We start from the raw sequence: 19,373 nt of genomic DNA on the forward strand, positions 1-19,373 counted from the left end.
CCATTATTATTTTGCCATAGTCGGTCACATACGAAACAGCAAAGAAAGGAATATTCTTCCTTTGTATGCTTCTTCCCTGTGCATGTGTGTGCATGTGTGTGCGTGTGTGTATGTGTGTGTCTGTGTGTGAGTGTGTGTGTGTATGTATGTGTGTGTGTGTGCGTGTGTGTGTATAATACATGTGTGTTTGTGCATACACATGAATACTTAAAGCACATATTTATCCAGTTACAGACCTACACTTTAAAACAAACACTTGCACATGTACATTTCTTACATACCATAACAAAAAAACCATTCCTTTTCCAGCACAGACCCTGGCATCTTGTAATGAGTAGTCAGTCGGTAAACCCTTTCAAAAACAAATAACACAATAATTCACAAACACAAAATCCAAAACAGAAAACATACGCTACTGACGACTCCAGCGGCGACCCACCTTGCAGAAGTAATCCAGCTTATGCCTGGCGTAGCTCTGGAAGTGAACTGTCTGCACCTGGCTCTGACCCAGGGCCACCTTCATGTGCACCGGATTCTCCGGGGCTGGGGGCGTGGCTCGCAGGACAAGGTCGTAGGTGAAGAGGCCAAGGTCAGGGTTGTTCAGCTCCAGCTTGCCCTGCACCTCCCCCAGCTTGAGAGGCAGGTAATCCATGTTCAGCTGACCCTGCAGGCCCCCCCCCCCCCCCCCCCCCCAAAAAAAAACAAACCCAACAGGTCACAGGCATCAGGCATCAGGCAGAACACACCAGACAGAACACACCAGAGTCCAGTCCTGTGAAGAACTTAAGAGGCAGGGGTCCAGGGGCTGCCCAGGCCCTGGTGGGGTAAACAGTTAAAGGGGAGTCCTAGAGGAGCTGAAGAGGAATTTAGCGATTAAATACTGACAAAAATGGTGCCGTTCAAAAATATGTACCGTTAAAGAATACCACACATGCGCCAAAATAGAACAAGCGGTTTAAGAATGCCAACTGAAAATAAGATGACGGGCGCAATAACCAAGTGGTTAAAGCGTTGGACTTTCAATCTGAGGGTCCCAGGTTGGAATCTCGGTAAAGGAGCCTGATGGGTAAAGGGCTCGTGCATACGTGCAGACCTGCTTCTGCCTGACAAAAAAACAGGAAACTATTCTTTTGGACGTGTGACCAACGGTCGCAATAGCTGAGTGGTTAAAGCATTGGACTTTCAATCTGAGGGTCCCGGGTTCGAATCTCAGTAACGGCACCTGGTGGGAAATGGGTGGAGATTTTCCTTATCTCCCAGGTCAACACAATGTGCAGACCTGCTTGTGCCTGAACCCCCTTCGTGTGTATACGCAAGCAGAAGATCCAATACCCACGTCAAAGATCCTGTAATGTATGACAGCGTTCTGTGGGTTATGGAAACAAGAACATACCCAGCAATGCACACCCCCGAAAACGGAGTATGGCTGCCTACACGGCGGGGTAAAAATGGCAATACATGAAAAAGCCCTCTCGTATACAAACTAGTTCACGTGGGAGTTGCAGCCCACAAACGAAGAAGAGGAAGAAGACGTGTGACTGATGCAACCGTTGACCTCAGTAAGGAAAGACACAAGAAGTGTGACTGCTTTCTGTGAAACTGCATGTTTGGTGCATATCTGTTATGCATATGTATGTGGGTGTATGTGTGAATATATGTCTCCATGTTTTACATTTATTTGCTTATTTATCATCATTGTTGTCTTTTTTATTATTTAATTATTTATTATTATTATTATTACTACTACTTTTTTTTTCTTTTTATTATTATCATAATTATTATTTATTTATTTATGTATGCTTATAGTTGACTTCATCAAGTTTTTGCGCCTTATACATATTATTAGTAGTGGTAGTAGTTGGTTTTGTTCATATTTAATTTTTTAATTTTATTATTATTATTATTATTATTTTTTTATTATGTATTTATCTATTATTTATTCACTTTTTTTTTCAAGGCCTGACTAAGCGCGTTGGGTTACGCTGCTGGTCAGGCATCTGCTTGGCAGATGTGGTGTAGCGTATATGGATTTGTCCGAACGCAGTGAAGCCTCCTTGAGCTACTGAAACTGAAACTGAGACTGAACGGAAGACAGAGTGTGCTGACCTTGGCCAGGGGTGGGATGACGAGCGTGGGGGGGACGGTGATGTCGGGCACGCTGCAGGAGATCACGAAGGTCTCCGGGCAGTTCATGGGGTTGTCCAGGGCCAGCTTGTGGTGCACCATGTGCCGCACCGAGGTGGACAGCTCAATCACCGAGATCACCCCCGGCTTGGTGAAGCGCAGCCCCATCTCGTAGAACTGGTACTCCCCGTTCGTCTCGTGGGTGAAGGTCACCTGGACACACCGACAGGCTGCTGTTACTGTTTGAGTGCGATCATTTGTCTTCATGCACAGGACTGAACCAACCAACAGGCTCATGTTGCTGTCACTGCAATCATCTGTCTTCATGCACAGGACTGAACCAACCAACAGGCTCATGTTGCTGTCACTGCAATCATCTGTCTTCATGTACAGGACTGAACCAACCAACAGGTCTATGTTGCTGTCACTGCAATCATCTGTCTTCATGTATAGGACTGAACCAACCAACAGGTCTATGTTGCTGTCACTGCAATCATCTGTCTTCATGTATAGGACTGAACCAACCAACAGGCTCATGTTGCTGTCACTGCAATCATCTGTCTTCATGTATAGGACTGAACCAACCAACAGGCTCATGTTGCTGTCACTGCAATCATCTGTCTTCATGTATAGGACTAAACCAACCAACAGGTCTATGTTGCTGTCACTGCAATCATCTGTCTTCATGTATAGGACTGAACCAACCAACAGGCTCATGTAACTGTCACTGCAATCATCTGTCTTCATGTATAGGACTAAACCAACCAACAGGCTCATGTTGCTGTCACTGCAATCATCTGTCTTCATGTATAGGACTAAACCAACCAACAGGCTCATGTTGCTGTCACTGCAATCATCTGTCTTCATGTATAGGACTAAACCAACCAACAGGCTCATGTTGCTGTCACTGCAATCATCTGTCTTCATGTATAGGACTAAACCAACCAACAGGCTCATGTTGCTGTCACTGCAATCATCTGTCTTCATGTATAGGACTAAACCAACCAACAGGTCTATGTAACTGTCACTGCAATCATCTGTCTTCATGTATAGGACTGAACCAACCAACAGGCTCATGTTGCTGTCACTGCAATCATCTGTCTTCATGTATAGGACTAAACCAACCAACAGGTCTATGTAGCTGTCACTGCAATCATCTGTCTTCATGTATAGGACTGAACCAACCAACAGGTCTATGTTGCTGTCACTGCAATCATCTGTCTTCATGTATAGGACTGAACCAACCAACAGGTCTATGTAACTGTCACTGCAATCATCTGTCTTCATGTATAGGACTAAACCAACCAACAGGTCTATGTAACTGTCACTGCAGTCATCTGTCTTCATGTATAGGACTGAACCAACCAACAGGCTCATGTTGCTGTCACTGCAATCATCTGTCTTCATGTATAGGACTGAACCAACCAACAGGTCTATGTAGCTGTCACTGCAATCATCTGTCTTCATGTATAGGACTGAACCAACCAACAGGCTCATGTTGCTGTCACTGCAATCATCTGTCTTCATGTATAGGACTGAACCAACCAACAGGTCAATGTACTGTGACTGCACTTGTTAGTATACATATACAGGACTTTGCAGCTGAAGCACTTTGTAAATGTAATATTTTAGCAAAATCTACAAAACGTCAATCTATCACAACGAAAGCATCAACTGTAAAATGATGGGGATGATATATCTGGGACTGCAAAAGTGCCTGATTAAAGCAGAAATGCAGTTTTTACTGGGGACAATTCTTTCAAAGCCAGGCATTATTTTACCAGTGCTAAGTCCATTCAAGATGTAACGGACTGGAGAAAACTTTGGCCTTTGCACGGCAAAAACCCGGAGCCTGGGATGTCTGACAGTGGGCCTCAGCTGGATGGTGTCTGCACATGACCTTCACCCATCTTGGCGGGAATCAAAACCCTCAGCACAGACCTGCACAATCACCGTGGTACCAAAACGTGTTATCACCCTGCCCCCCCCCCCCAACCCCTTCTCCAAATGGCTGGTCTGGGTGACCTCATCATCCAGGCATGAGGAGGGGGGTGGCACGTGATGCCTGGAGCTGACCGAGGCTGAGCGCTTGTCCCCCCGCATACCACTGCACTACACAATGACACTGTGAAGCAGGGGCATGGAAATTTTGCTTTTGGCAAAAGAGTGACACTACCGATTGTCCAAAAAAGTATTGGTTGGAAGTAATGAAGATCAGTCTCTTTCAAAGGAAGCAGTTCAAATCACAAGTCTGCGCACCTTTGTGTCTCCATGTGTGTGTGTGTGTGTGTGTGTGTGTGTGTGTGTGTGGGTGTGTGTGTGTGTGTGGGTGTGTGTGTGTGTGTGTGTGTGTGTGTGTGTGTGTGTGTGTGTGTGTGGGTGTGTGTGTGTGTGTGTGTGTGTGTGTGTGTGTGTGTGTGTGTGTGTGTGTGTGTGCATGCAAGCACAGGCCCATGTGTAGGTATAAAACATGTGTATGTGCACCACTAACATTCCCTGTCGAGAGGTGAGGAAAGAGAGAGGAGGCAGACACACAGTGCCCACTGACGGGCCCACCTTCAGCTGATGGTTTCCTTCCCGATAAGCGAATGCCTGAAGCTTGTAGGCCTTGTCGCTGCAGGCCGGCACGTCGATGTAGTCCATGCCGCTCAGCTTCAGGCTGGGGTCCGCCTTGTCCGACTTCACTATCTCAATCTTGGCCTGGAACCTGACACCAAGACCGTCACAGCCAGGTCAGGTCATCTGTTCCTTTCCGCTGCTTCAAACCATCAATGTTTCATTCCAAAACGTTTTTTTCTTGGACGTCAGTGTGAAGGGAAACATGCACACAAATTCACACATCTCACTTTGTTGTCAGGAATTCACTGGAAATGGGGTGAGTACAGGCTTTAAGTGAAGAATGTGTGTGTATGTGTGTGTGTATGTGTGTGTGTGTGTGTGCGCGCGTGCATGTGTGTGTCTGAGAAACAGATGGTTTGACTATATATACACACCATCACAGCATCAACATGACCACATACATATACCATTACAGCATCAACTTGACCATATATATACAGACCATCTATAGACCATTCAGCATCAACAGTCATTCTATGCAAACAGAAAAGAAAACAACAACAAAAAGGCATACCCAAAACACCGGATTCCTATAAACCAACCAACCAACACAAGCAGCTACACACACAAAAATGAAGCCCACTTCACCCAACAAGGGAACTCCCACCCACACACAGTCAGGGTCAGTCTGAAGGGCTAGGGCCACAGACCAGCCCACAGGCACCACAAAGGGAACTCCCACCCACACACAGTCAGGGTCAGTCTGAAGGGCTAGGGCCACAGACCAGGCCACAGGCACCACAAAGGAAACTCACACACACAGTCAGGGTCAGTCTGAAGGGCTAGGGCCACAGACCAGCCCACAGGCACCACAAAGGGAACACCCACCCACACACAGTCAGGGTCAGTCTGAAGGGCTAGGGCCACAGACCACGCCACAGGCACCACAAAGGGACCCCCCCCCACACACAGTTTGGGTCAGTCTGAAGGGCTAGGGCCACAGACCAGGCCACAGGCACCACAAAGGGACCCCCCCCCCCCCCACACAGTTTGGGTCAGTCCTAAGGGCTAGGGCCACAGACCAGTCCACTAGCACCACAAAGGGAACTCCCACACACACACAGTGTGGGTCAGTCCTAAGGGCTAGGGCTGCAGACCACGCCACAGGCACCACAAAGGGAACTCCCACACACACAGTGTGGGTCAGTCCTAAGGGCCAGGGCTGCAGACCAAGTGAGCAGCACCACCAGGCCCTCCTCCCGTACCTCTGTGGCTTGGACAGCCAGTTGGTGACAGTGAGGAGCTGGGTGAACTCAGACTTGCAGGGCACATCCTGTATCAGCTTGCCGCTGGACTTTGGGGCCTCGGCCGTGCCCGTCAGGTTGTACAGCTGGCCCTGCCCGTCTGGAAAGGGGAAGAACACTGTGCCCTGCCACACAGCACAGCATCACGCTTTTGACTCTCTCCACACACCACAACAACAACGCTTTTTAACACTCACAACACAACAATGCTTTTTAACACTCTCACACACACACACACAACACAATAACACTCTTAACACAATAACACTCTTAACACTCATGACGCACACACACAACACAATGCTCTTTATCATTCACACACACATAAAAACACAACGCTCTTTGACACACTTCACACACACACAAAGCAACAATGCTCTTTCACACTCACACACAATAACACTCTTTAACATTCTCCACAAACACACACAATGACGCTCTTTAACACACACCACACCCACAGCAACACAAGAACACTCTCTAACACTCACACACACAACAACACTCTTTAACACACTCCACACACACACAACAACAACACTTTCACACCCACAACAACCCTCTTTAACACACTCAAAACACACACACACAACACAATTTAACACTCACACACACAACAACACTCTTTTAACACTAACACACCAATGCTCTTTAACACTCACACACACATAAACACACAACACTCTTTAACAAACTCACACACACACACACACACATACAGACGCGGACGCACCCATGCGTAAATCAACACCCCCACCCCCATATACTAACACATTTATTCAATCTCTATTTTCCGTCCTTGTGTGTGTGTGTTTTTTTGTTGTTGTTTTTTTTTGTTCATGGGCCTAGACTCCCATATTCACTCGTATGAAGGAGTGGGCTTTTACATACATGGTCGTTTTTCCCCCTGCCATGTAGGCAGCCATACTCCTTTTTTGGGGGGGCCACGGGATGCACGCCAGTTGTGGTCTTGTTTCCATAACCCCACTGAACGCTAGCATGGATTACATGGATCTTTTAACATGCGCATTTGATCTTCTGCTTGCTTATACACATGAAGAGGGCTCAGGCACGGAGCAGAATTGCAACATATGTTGACTCAGGAGTCTGGACCCCCCCCCCACATTTACCCACCAGGAGCCAGGAGCAGGATTTGAAACCCCTGGGACCCTCAGACTGAAAAGTCCAGAACCTTAACTCTTTCACTGCCCAGTGCTAAATATTTTAGAAACCATGCTCTCAGTCACAGGCTTTGGTTCATGTCAAAACAACACAATGGACTTGTTCACTTCAAACTCCGTCAGGGGGCAAAGGTTTGTCATTGTTCTACTGGACGGAAACTGCTTGCAGCTGTCAAGCTTTGTTACAATTTTAAAAACGGTCTTATCAACATGACCCCTCGATGTCGACAAAAGTCGCTAAGGCGGTGCACTGTGTAGTCAACTAAAGTCACCTGTGGTGGTGCACTGCGTAGTCAACTAAAGTCACCTATGGCGGTGCACTGTGTAGTCAACTAAAGTCACCTGTGGCGGTGCACTGTGTAGTCAACTAAAGTCACCTGTGGTGGTGCACTGTGTAGTCAACTAAAGTCACCTGTGGCGGTGCACTGTGTAGTCAACTAAAGTCACCTATGGCGGTGCACTGTGTAGTCAACTAAAGTCACCTGTGGTGGTGCACTGTGTAGTCAACTAAAGTCACCTGTGGCAGTGCACTGTGTAGTCAACTAAAAGTCGCCTATGGCGGTGCACTGTGTAGTCAACTAAAAGTCGCCTATGGTGGTGCACTGTCTGGTCAACAACGAAAGTCACCTACGGCAGTGAAAGAGTTAACCACTCGTGCTGGTGTGCCTGTCTCCACTGGCCTTTCAAAAGCAGACTTTTCCCCCTGACCTGGTGCTTGGTGTCGGCGGTCATGGTGAGGGGGTGGTAGGTGAGGTCGTAGAGGCGGGTCTGGAGGGGTTCGACGGTGAAGGTGGGGGGCCCCGACCACTGGCTGCCCTCGATGATGGGGGTGAGGTGCCAGGTGAGCAGGGTGCGGTTGGTGATGGGGATGCCCCTCAGGTCCTTGCCCCGCACCTGGGTGGAGAAGGAGTACACGTCCTTCATGGGGGACATGTCCGTGCAGCTCCCTGTCAGCGTCAGCAGCACGGGGATGTGGGGGCCCCCGTCCAGGAAACAGTTCAGTTTCTGACACCACACACCAAAACAGAGTGAACACAACACCATACACTGCACCCACTCGCTTGTGCCCCGCATGTAGGCCAGCCTTCAGGGCCCAGACTGGCCTCACAAGTCACCTCCAGACCCACAGCCGCTGATCTTCCATCTGAATTCTTCAAGCCAACACACATAAACAGAGCATACACATGCGCACATATGGAGCATATACAAACACAGCATGCACATACACACCATACACATACGCACATATGGCATACACATACACACATACAGAGCATACACATACACACTTCTGGAGCATACAGAGCATTCATACACACACAGATAAAGAACACACACACACACACACATATAGACCATTCACACACACACACACACACATACAAAGTATTCATGCATACAGATTCAGAGCATGCATAAACACACACACAGGGCATACATACACATCACATACAGAGCATACACAAACAAACAGAGCATACATATCATAATAATGCTAATAAAAGGACAGTTGATACGCCCAGTCTAATGAAGCAAAAGCCCTGGGCATTTACAATGAAAACTACAATAATGCATGCACACTAAAAACACACAAATACACCCACATGCACAAATCCTCCCACTCCCAACTGCAACCCACAAACCCACTCCACACAAGATGTAGACACACACACACACACATACGCGCGCACTCAAGCACATCTTGACAGTTCAAGGCATATGAACATGTGCATGTTTAAAATAGAATAAAAATAGTAGAAGTAAAAGTCAACTTGACTCAAACATAAAAGTAAAGACAAGGAGTTATTTACCGATTTGAGGCTGGAAATAAATGAGTTTTGAAAGAAGGGCAAGAAACAGCAGGACAGACAGGAAAGGGGAGTGAGTTCCACGTGGAGGAAGCCCGGAAAGAGAAAACGTGTTTTCCACGTGATCTGGTTCTGCAGGATGGAATTTTTAAGAGACGGTCATGATGACCGAAGCTGGCGAGATGGACGGTAGTAATGCAGAATCTCAGAAAACTAAGGAGACATGCTAATCATAAATTTGCAGCACATGAGAGAGTTTGTATTCTATTCTTTTCTCAACAGGTAACCAGTGGAGGGAATGAAGGAGAGGAGTGACATGAGCAGATCTGATGGAACGGAAGATACGCTGTGCAGCATGGTTTTGGAGTCTCTGAAGTCTGGGTAACAAGGAGTTGGGGCATCCAGTGAGCAGAGAACTACAGTAGTCAAGCCTAGAACTAACGTAGTCAAGCCAAGAACTACAGTAGTCAAGCCTAGAACTAACGTAGTCAAGCCTACAACTACAGTAGTCAAGCCTACAACTAACGTAGTCAAGCCTAGAACTACAGTAGTCAAGCCTAGAACTAACGTAGTCAAGCCTAGAACTAACGTAGTCAAGTAGTCAAGCCTAGAACTCAAGCCTACAACTACAGTAGTCAAGCCTAGAACTACAGTAGTCAAGCCTAGAACTAACGTAGTCAAGCCTAGAACTCAAGCCTAGAACTAACGTAGTCAAGCCTACAACTACAGTAGTCAAGCCTAGAACTACAATAGTCAAGCCTACAACTACAGTAGTCAAGCCTAGAACTACAGTAGTCAAGCCTAGATAAGACCAGGGAACAGACAAGGGTTTTTGTTGCGTCCTGAGACAGAAAGTGCTGAACAGAGCTTATTCTACGCAACTCAAGGTAACAGATTTGACAGATTGAGGCAATCTGCCAATCAAAAGATAGAGTCTGGTCTAAATAAACACCAAGGTTGCGAACAATTTTTCAAGCTGGAACATTGCATCCAATTAAGTGAACAGCTTGTGGGAATGAGACAGAATTTAGCAAATGTTTAGGAGCAAGAAAAATCATTTCTGGTTTTTCGTCATTCAACTGCAGTTTGTTGTTTGTCGTCCATGATTTTATGTCAGCAGTCCATTGTTGAGTAGAGGCCATAATCTCAGGAAGATGTGAGATTGGACCATACTCATAAATATACAGAGTATACAGACACACACACACACAGAGAGCATACACAACTTAGAGAGTACACACACACACACATACAGAGCATCCATACATATATACAGAGTATACACTCACACAGCACACACACATACACAGCATACATACAGGTATACAGAGCAAACACTTACAGTCCACACACACATAAGCACACACACACACACACAGTCCACACACACATAAGCACACACAAACACACACAGTCCACACACACATAAGCATACACAAACACACACAGTACACACACATATAAGCACACACACACACAGTGGACACACACAACACACACATTCTCTACTGACCCCACTGGGGTGCTACTGGCTCCGTGTGTGTGTGTGTGTGTGTGTGTGTGTGTGTGTGTGTGTGTGTGTGTGTGTGTGTGTGTGTGTGTGTGTGTGTGTGTGTGTGTCTCCACTGTGTGTGTGTGTTGTGTTGTATATTAAAGCGCATAAGAGTTCTGAACCTTGCATGCATAAGAGTAACATGCATATACACACAAGTGCTATACCACACATTCCACCCATGAAGACATTCATATTCAACAAAACATCTGTGTATCACAAATCAATGACACAGACATATACGTATGTACACACCTCATATCTGATGTCAGCACTGTTTTCCTGTGGGTGAAAGATGACTTTAAAGGTAACGTCCATGCCAGGAGTGATATAGCCCTCAACTGGTGTGATGGAAAAATCGGGTCCGAAGTGATTCAAGTCCCAACGGAATCTGCACACAGGAACGGACATTTAACTCACTCAGTACGGCCAGTCCTCTCTTCTCCTCTACACAGACCCCTCGGATGTCCAGTGGGTGTCTCAATGACCCAACCTTTAGCTTCTGTCGTCAGAATTGTTGTATTCTTTGTCAACATTCACCTCTTCAGTATAAGAGCGTTCCGCTTGCAATATTTTGATGATGGTAATTGGGATGAAACGCTGTTAACGTCGTCTCTTTCGCCGTTCGTATGGAGAGAGTTAAGACAGGGTCTATACAGGTCTAACCAGGATCTCATTGGACACACGGCTTCAAGACCGACTCCTGTCTATAGCCCACAATGTCACTGTTAGAAATGATTACGACCTCTTCAACTGCCAAACACAAACATGATGCCACTCTCTTTTCCCGGTTTTTTTTTTTCTCCTCTCAGCAGAATAAGTTAAGATGCCTATATCTATCAGTACAATGTCCGTAAGGGTCTAGGTATGAATGCAGGTCACACACCCTTGCTCCCAAGTTGGACCGGAAAATCAAACTGAGCATATATATAGTCACTCAGATCAGCTGGTAAACAACGGTCCCGTGTTGCGGCGTGCACTTGGCAAACTGAAACAGAACCCTTGGCAACACAAGTGTAGTCCCCTCTGCTGAACTGTGCACAAGAAATCCACCCTGACAGGTACATACAAACACACATGCACGTGCTCCAGGCCTGACTCAGCTTGTTGGATCATGCTGCTGGGTCAGGCAGATGTGGTGTAGCGTGCACGGATCAGTTCCAAACACAGCAAACGCCTCCCTGAGAAAGAGGAACTGAAGGAAGCTGTCTGTGTGGTGACAGGGTGGGGAGGGGAGGGGACAGGAGATGGTTACCTGGTGTTGATGTCCCCGCGGTTGGTCATGGTGATGGTGCGGGAGGTCTGGCTGCGGAGGTAGACGGTGCCGAAGGGGATGTAGGGTGTGTCCAGCACCACGTCCATCCCCAGGCACACCCCGCTCACCGCCAGCAAGGGGGTCTGCACCCCCCCAAACTCCATCACCACCTGTACACACACACACACACACACAGAGCCACACACACACACACTCACATAAAAAAGACATACACACACACACACACACACACACACACAGATACACAGAGAAACACACACAAACACAGACACACATACTCACACACACACACACACAGACACGTACAGACATACTTAAAGGCACACACAACACACAGACACACACACATATAACACACACAAACACAGACGCACACACTGACACACAAACACAAGAGACCTGCACACAGACTTTCAGGCACACACACAACACAGACACAGAGACACACACACCCACAAAGACACCCACCCCCACACACACAGACACCCACACCCCCACAGAGCAGTGGTCAGGTCCCCCACTGGCCGCCCTCAGTGTCCACAGTGCCATCTGCTGCACACAGTGTGGTCCCTGACCAACCCTCCCCGACAGGACACTGTCTGCCAGTCACACACAGAACCAACCACACGTCAACAAGTCTTCTTCTTCTTCTTCTTCTGCGTTCACTCGTAAGCACACGAGTGGGCTTTTACGTGTATGACCGTTTTTACCCCACCATGTAGGCAGCCATACTCCGTTTTCGGAGGTGTGCATGCTGGGTATGTTCTTGTTTCCATAACCCACCGAACGCTGACATGGATTACAGGATCTTTAACGTGCGTATTTGATCTTCTGCTTGCATATACACACGAAGGGGGTTCAGGCACTAGCAGGTCTGCACATATGTTGACCTGGGAGATCGTAAAAATCTCCACCCTTTACCCACCAGGCGCCGTCACCGTGATTCAAACCCGGGACCCTCAGATTGACAGTCCAACGCTTTAACCACTCGGCTATTGCGCCCGTCAAGGCCCGTGTCAAATCAGTTTCTTTTCTAGCTGAGGTCGCTCTGCATTTCAACACTTCCAGGAACATACCCCCCCAACAACCTGATGTATCTTCTTCTTCGTTAGTGAGCTGCAACATCCATGTTCACTTGTATGTACACAAGTGGGCTTTTACGTGTGTGACCATTTTTACCTCGCCATGTCAGCAGCCATACTCTGTTCTTTGCAGGGGGGGGGGGGGGGGGGGGGGGGGGGGGTTGCATGCTGGGCATGTTCATGTTTTCATAACCCACTGAACGCTTACATGATTTACAGGATCTTTAATGTGCATATTTTATCTTCTGCTTGAGTATCAACATGATGTACGAAATACATAGTTATTCCCAAACCATTACTTTCTGAGGTGTGCTGTTCATAACCAGTGACACACATTCTTCACAGCACAGCCTTCGCTGCCCACTAGGCCTGACCTGTTCAGTGAAGGGCGGAACGCGTCTCTTCGTCTTGAACAGCACGTCCAGGGCAAGGGAGCCACCGTAGGCACCCAGAGTGACGGCCCCTGTCGGGGTCACCGACAGCAGCCCTAACTTCTTCAGCTGCGGGGAGGAGGGGTCAAAGCTGAGGCTGAAGGTGATGGGGGCAGGGGAGCGGTTGACAATGGGGACCTCCCTCCGGATGACGTCGCCCACAAAGAGGGAGCCCAGGCTGACCACCTTGTTCTTCTTGTCCGCCACCTCCACCTGGTGGGCAGGCAGGCAGGCAGAGGGTCACAGCCGTCATAGGGCCCCCCTTTCATTCACAGCTAGGCTCTTCCTTCTCTTCTGACATACAATACAGCATGCTTCCCCCATTCTATCACACACCAGGAAAGATGTAACTATTCATTGACTGATTGATGTGGATACTTATACAGCACCTATCCTCGGTCAGAGACCAAGCTCTAAGCGCTTTACAAACACGGGGACATTTGCACCACAGGCTGCCTACCTGGGTAGAGCTGACTGATGGCTGCCACTGGGCACTCATCATTCGTTTCCTGTGTCATTCAATCAGATTTCAGACGCACACGCATACACACTCAGACAGACATGTAACATTTTACGTGTATGACCGTTTTTATTTACTTACCCCGCCATAATCCGTTCTCGGGGGTGTCCATGCTGGGTATATTCTTGTTTCCATAACCCACCGAACGCTGACATGGATTACAGGATCTTTAATGTGCGTATCTGATCTTCTGCATGTGCATACACACGAAGGGGGTTCAGGCACTAGCAGGTCTGCACATATGTTGACCTGGGAGATTGGAAAAATCTCCACCCTTTACCCACCAGGCGCCGTCACCGATATTCGAACTGGGGACCCTCAGATTGAAAGTCCAGCGCTTTAACCACTCGGCTATTGCACCCGTATTCATGTCTCATAACTATTGATATAACTATCCAGACAGCTAAACCTGACACAACACCAGACACGTGTGAACATGAGAACCAACACGAGGGTAAACCACTAGACCCCAGCCCACCTGGACATCACAGCCGGTGCCTGTGAACTCCACAGTGCGCTGCGAGGACCCGTTGACCTCAAAGACCACCAGCTCCTTGTAAGGGCGTATCTCAGGGGGGCGGAAGATGAAGGGGATGATCACCTCCTTCCCCACCTCCAGCACCTGGGCCTTGAAGCTGTGCTGGAGCTGGGGGGTGGGCGTGTACAGGCAGCACACACTGGGGGCAACACACACACACAGCAGAAGGCTCACCAGTCTAATATACAGACTGTGGCTGGATGCCATAAAAACGAAATATACTTCTAATGTAACTTCATTTGTGGTAATGAAATTACCCCCCCCCCCCTTGCATATCATTTATGAATGTCAACATTGACCTCTTTCATTTGCAAAATCTCCTGTTTCATCTGCTTCCATTAGAAATGTATTATGTGACAATGAACTTGGGTTTGAAATAGTTCAGAGTTTAATCACGAGCCGCACTGGCTCTTTGTTGTTATTTTACCTGTTGACTAGCTTTATCCTGTTTATATTCTTTTTTATGCGAAATGGGGAGAGAGGAACAGGGAAACAGTGATGATTTAAGGCATAGGTAGGGCGCAGAAAGTGATGGATTTTCGTCTAAAATCACAATTGTGGATAGACGTTGGAAAAAAAAAAAGAATGAACAAACACACACAGCCATGTCAATGACAATGGATCACTGATTCTGACCCTGTAACAATCAGTCAAGGATGGTACCTCACACAGAGCTTTACTGCTGAACATGGTACGTCACAGAGTTTTACTGCTGTCCAACTTTCAATCTCTCTCAACATCTTTACTGGGTACAGTGTGTTTGTGTGTATGTGCATGTACAAACCATTTGCACTGGTGTGTGTGTGTGCAGTTAAAATGTTCAACTGTAATATTTTCTTTTCTTAGTTTCATAAATTAAAAGAAATCTAACACACATTTTTTAAACAGAACAGTTTGAATTTTTTTTTCTATTCATTTACTTGGACAGCCAAAGCTAAGAACTCTTTTTTCTTTTTAACCATACCTGACAAACTGCGTAGACTCAAAAGGGTTAACGTCAACTGCAAAAACTCGACATCCCTTCACATCATCACCCACTCCCTTCACACACTCACCCACTCTACAAACCCTACAACACCCACCCACCACTCCCATCACAAATGCAACACACACGCCACGCGCACGTACGCACCACCCCACACATACACACCCAGGACATTCCGCTCCCCCCTCCCCCTTCCCCCTACACACACAAGGCAAGCAGACCATAGCAAATCCCAGGAACCCGAGTTGAGAGCACCTAAGAAGAGGGACAGACGAGGACATTCAAGGCAGCCTGCTAGACTTCAGTGTCTACGGGACTAGCGGATTCACTCGTTCCTCCCGTGAACCATCTCTGAGTGGAACGATACATTGCGTCCCCTGGCGTGTTCACGCTGGAAGCTCATAAACTCCACCAGTAGGAACGATACATTGCGTCCCCTGGCGTGTTCACGCTGGAAGCTCGTAAACTCCACCAGTAGTGTGTGTGTGTTTGTGTGTGTGTGTGTGCGTGTTTTGTTGGTTTTCTTTGCATAACCCCCCCTCTTTAAAAGTGTCAGAATAATCAGCCTGATGATTGTGGACACTCTACGGATGATGATAATGACGATGATGATGATGATGACCTGATGGGCTTGGTGTCGTTGTTGAGGAGGGAGAGGGTGGCAGTGGGCGGGGGCTCCCCGGGGTACTGCACGAAGACGTGGTCAAAGCTGTACGACTGGAAAGACAGCTCCAGCCCCGGCAGCACGCCCTGACCCACCACCGTCATGCTGTACGTGGGACCCTGGGTCACCTGTCACCGCCAACACAGCACAGCTATTCTCCTGCTCACCTGTCATTCCGGCACCATCACCTGCACCACTGTAGTGGCCCCCCCACCCCCGCCCCCCACCAACCCCCATGGAAAGTGGGAAGACGTTTAAGGCAGTCAGACTCTTGTTTTGGAGTGGTATGTTTTATCTCTTTCTGAACCACATTCACTTTGCATGTGAACAGTGATCAGAACATCATGTACTTGCTGGCACAGCCAACCCCCCCACCCCAAAAAACAACAACATAATAATAATAATGATAATAATGGATACTTGTATAGCACACTATCCAGAAATCTGCTCTAGGTGCTTTACAAAAACGCTTTTGTTAACATAAAACATTATATCCATGTTACATACACACACCAAAATGTGACTACACACACACACACACGCACGCGTGCGCACACACACACACACACTGCATACATACATTTTAACATACATGTGTATCTAACAGCTACCCTAACACATATGCACGCGCGCGCGTGTGTGGATGTGGGTGGATGTGTGTGTGTGGATGTGTGTGCGTGTGTGTGTGTGTGTGTGTGTCAGAGGCGTCACATTGAGGGTGAGGAGACAGCCGGTGAGGGGCAGGCATTGCTGAGGGTTGAAGGTCAGGCAGCAGGTCTCCACGTCCCCACTGTCCACACTGCCGCTCTCCTTCTGCACCTGCACCACCTCCTCCTGACCTGTGGCACCGGCGCCATGCTTGAACTGCCAGCAGTAGTCCAGGCTGTACTTGCACGAGTTGTAGATGTACAGCTGGCGTGCTGCTGTCTCCTTCACCATCACCTGTTGCCCCCATCATTGTCATCGTCATCGTCATCATCATCATCCTAACAGTCCATGATGCACTGCCCTCTCCTTCACCATCACCTGTCACCCCCATCATCATCATCATCATCATCCTAACAGTCCATGATGCACTGCTCTCCTTCACCAGCACCTGTCGCCCCCATCATCGTCATCATCATCATCATCATCATCCTAACAGTCCATGATGCACTGCTCTCTCCTTCACCAGCACCTGTCGCCCCCATCATCGTCATCATCATCATCATCATCATCATCCTAACAGTCCATGATGCACTGCTGTCTCCTTCACCATCACCTGTCACCCCCATCATCATCGTCATCATCATCATCATCCTAACAGTCCATGATGCACTGCTCTCTCCTTCACCATCACCTGTCGCCCCCATCATCGTCATCATCATCATCATCCTAACAGTCCATGATGCACTGCTCTCTCCTTCACCAGCACCTGTCGCCCCCATCATCGTCATCATCATCATCATCATCGTTGTCATCGTAACAGTCCATCATCATCATCATCACCATCATCGTTGTCATCGTAACAGTCCATGCGTTCATACAGTGCTCAATCTTGCGCACACAAACAAATCAGAGCGCTGTCACATCCACCTTTCACATGCATGTAGAACTGCGAGACGGAGGGCTGGAGAAAGTGTGGAGGGGCAGAGGGAGGGGAGGGAGCAGCTGCTGTGGAAGGAGGTAGGTTCTAAGGCCTGACCTGAAAAAAGAGCCCAATGCAGGGATGTGACAAAGCAAAAGAGGGAGAGATCATTCCAAGTGCACTTTCAGTTTCTCAAGGAGGCTTCACTGTGTTCAGACAAAATCGTATACAATACACACATCTGCAAACGCAGATGCCCGACAGCAGCATAACCCAACATGCTAGTCAGGCCTTGAGTATATGCATAGCCATTTGTGTACCTATTCAGAGAGGATTTCTCCGAGATAATTTGGTCACAGGGCAACAACCATGTTTGCCACGGGTTCTTTTTTTTTTGCCATGGGTTCTTTTTCAGAGTTCCAAGCGCATGCTGCAATCGGGACCTCACTTTATCGTCTCATCTGAATGACTCCACGCTCAGTTAAGATTTTTCCGTCAAACTTGGAAGAAAAGGGTTAAGACCGAGATTCAAACCCTGAGCCTAACGAACACTGTAGTGGCAGATAAGCATCTTAACCATTCTGCCACCTTCCTCCTTCCAAGTTCCAAGCACAAGGTCCAGAGACAAGAGAAAGATCGGCGACAAAGCGGCATCACTTCTTCATGAGTGTCAGTTTTCTATAATAAAAAAACAAAACAAACAAAAGAAAGTGGCATCACTTGTATACAAGTGTCAGTTTTCTATCAAAAAAAACAACAAAAGAAAGTGGCATCACTTGTATACAAGTGTCAGTTTTCTACCCAAAAAACCCAAAGAAAAACAAAGCGGCATCACAGATAGCAGGCTGCAGGGCTCACATTGCCAAAGTTGATCTGGTTGATGCCACGGGCGTTGAGCTGCACTTTGAGGCCGGCCGAGTCGAGGCAGTAGAGCTTGCAGTTCATGGTGTAGCCCTCCGCCTTGACGTTCAGCGTCAGCAGCCCCAGGCGGTGCTGGACCCGGCACAGCACGTTGAACGTCACCTCCTTCTCCAGGGTGGGAGTGAAGGTCAGCACCACGTCCTTCCTGCAACACACAGCGCCTGTTCTGTTGACTGAGGTGTCCTGAACAGGAAGATACCCTGCAATGTGACAATACAAGATTTTAAACACACACCCACCCACACAAACTATGACAGGCATGGCAAGAGAGGAAAATCATAGATTGTAGAACAGCAACAACACAACAACAACAACAGAGAAGTTGACACTGTGGTGCCATTTTTTTCTCTGAAATTAGCAGCCTGAATTTCAAAAGCAAAATATATCAAAAAAGAAAAAAAAATCAATGCCAGCCAGCAAGCCAAACACTGAAACCAAAGAGGAGAGACATGACAACGGAGACACAGTGCAACAGCCAAGACAGCCCCCATCACAACACAACCCATACAAGCCATGCCTCACCACACTGTCCACCTGGCACGCTGTCTGACCTGCTGTTGGGAGCAATCTGCCCACTCATGGGCCGCACCGTCACCTCCGAGGCGAAGCCCTCCGTGTGGCACGAGCTGTCCAGGAAATGGAAGTCAAAGGCTCTATCCTCCTTGTTGATCAGGTACACAGTCTCTGTGTCCTTATGAGCTGAAAAAAAACCCCCAAAACACCTCACCAGTTAAAACAAGAATCACCCGTACACCAGGCAAGCAAACAAACAAGCAAATAAATTATTCAAACAACTTGTTCAGATGAACCGTTAACAAATGGTGGCCATCATGCTGAACAAAACATTCTAGATACAACCAC

At 47.8% G+C, this 19,373-nt stretch overlaps 1 protein-coding gene across 1 annotated transcript in view; it reads right to left on the reverse strand.

Moving 5' to 3' along the window:
- The window catches only part of LOC143300330 (hydrocephalus-inducing protein homolog), a 142,558-nt gene that overhangs the window by 6,168 nt on the left and 117,017 nt on the right, over positions 1–19,373 (reverse strand). Inside the window, exons 76-88 of the mRNA XM_076613931.1 lie at positions 19,064–19,211; positions 18,450–18,657; positions 16,736–16,966; positions 15,983–16,152; positions 14,316–14,514; positions 13,261–13,530; positions 11,784–11,953; positions 10,784–10,919; positions 7,877–8,173; positions 5,949–6,112; positions 4,681–4,831; positions 2,107–2,337; positions 440–664 (exon numbers count right to left, since the gene is read on the reverse strand). Coding sequence (XP_076470046.1) covers positions 440–664; positions 2,107–2,337; positions 4,681–4,831; positions 5,949–6,112; positions 7,877–8,173; positions 10,784–10,919; positions 11,784–11,953; positions 13,261–13,530; positions 14,316–14,514; positions 15,983–16,152; positions 16,736–16,966; positions 18,450–18,657; positions 19,064–19,211 — 2,600 coding nt within the window. The remainder of the gene's footprint in view (positions 1–439; positions 665–2,106; positions 2,338–4,680; positions 4,832–5,948; positions 6,113–7,876; positions 8,174–10,783; positions 10,920–11,783; positions 11,954–13,260; positions 13,531–14,315; positions 14,515–15,982; positions 16,153–16,735; positions 16,967–18,449; positions 18,658–19,063; positions 19,212–19,373) is intronic.

The sequence above is a fragment of the Babylonia areolata genome, chromosome 26, assembly GCF_041734735.1.
Source record: "Babylonia areolata isolate BAREFJ2019XMU chromosome 26, ASM4173473v1, whole genome shotgun sequence".
NCBI lineage: Eukaryota > Metazoa > Mollusca > Gastropoda > Neogastropoda > Buccinidae > Babylonia > Babylonia areolata.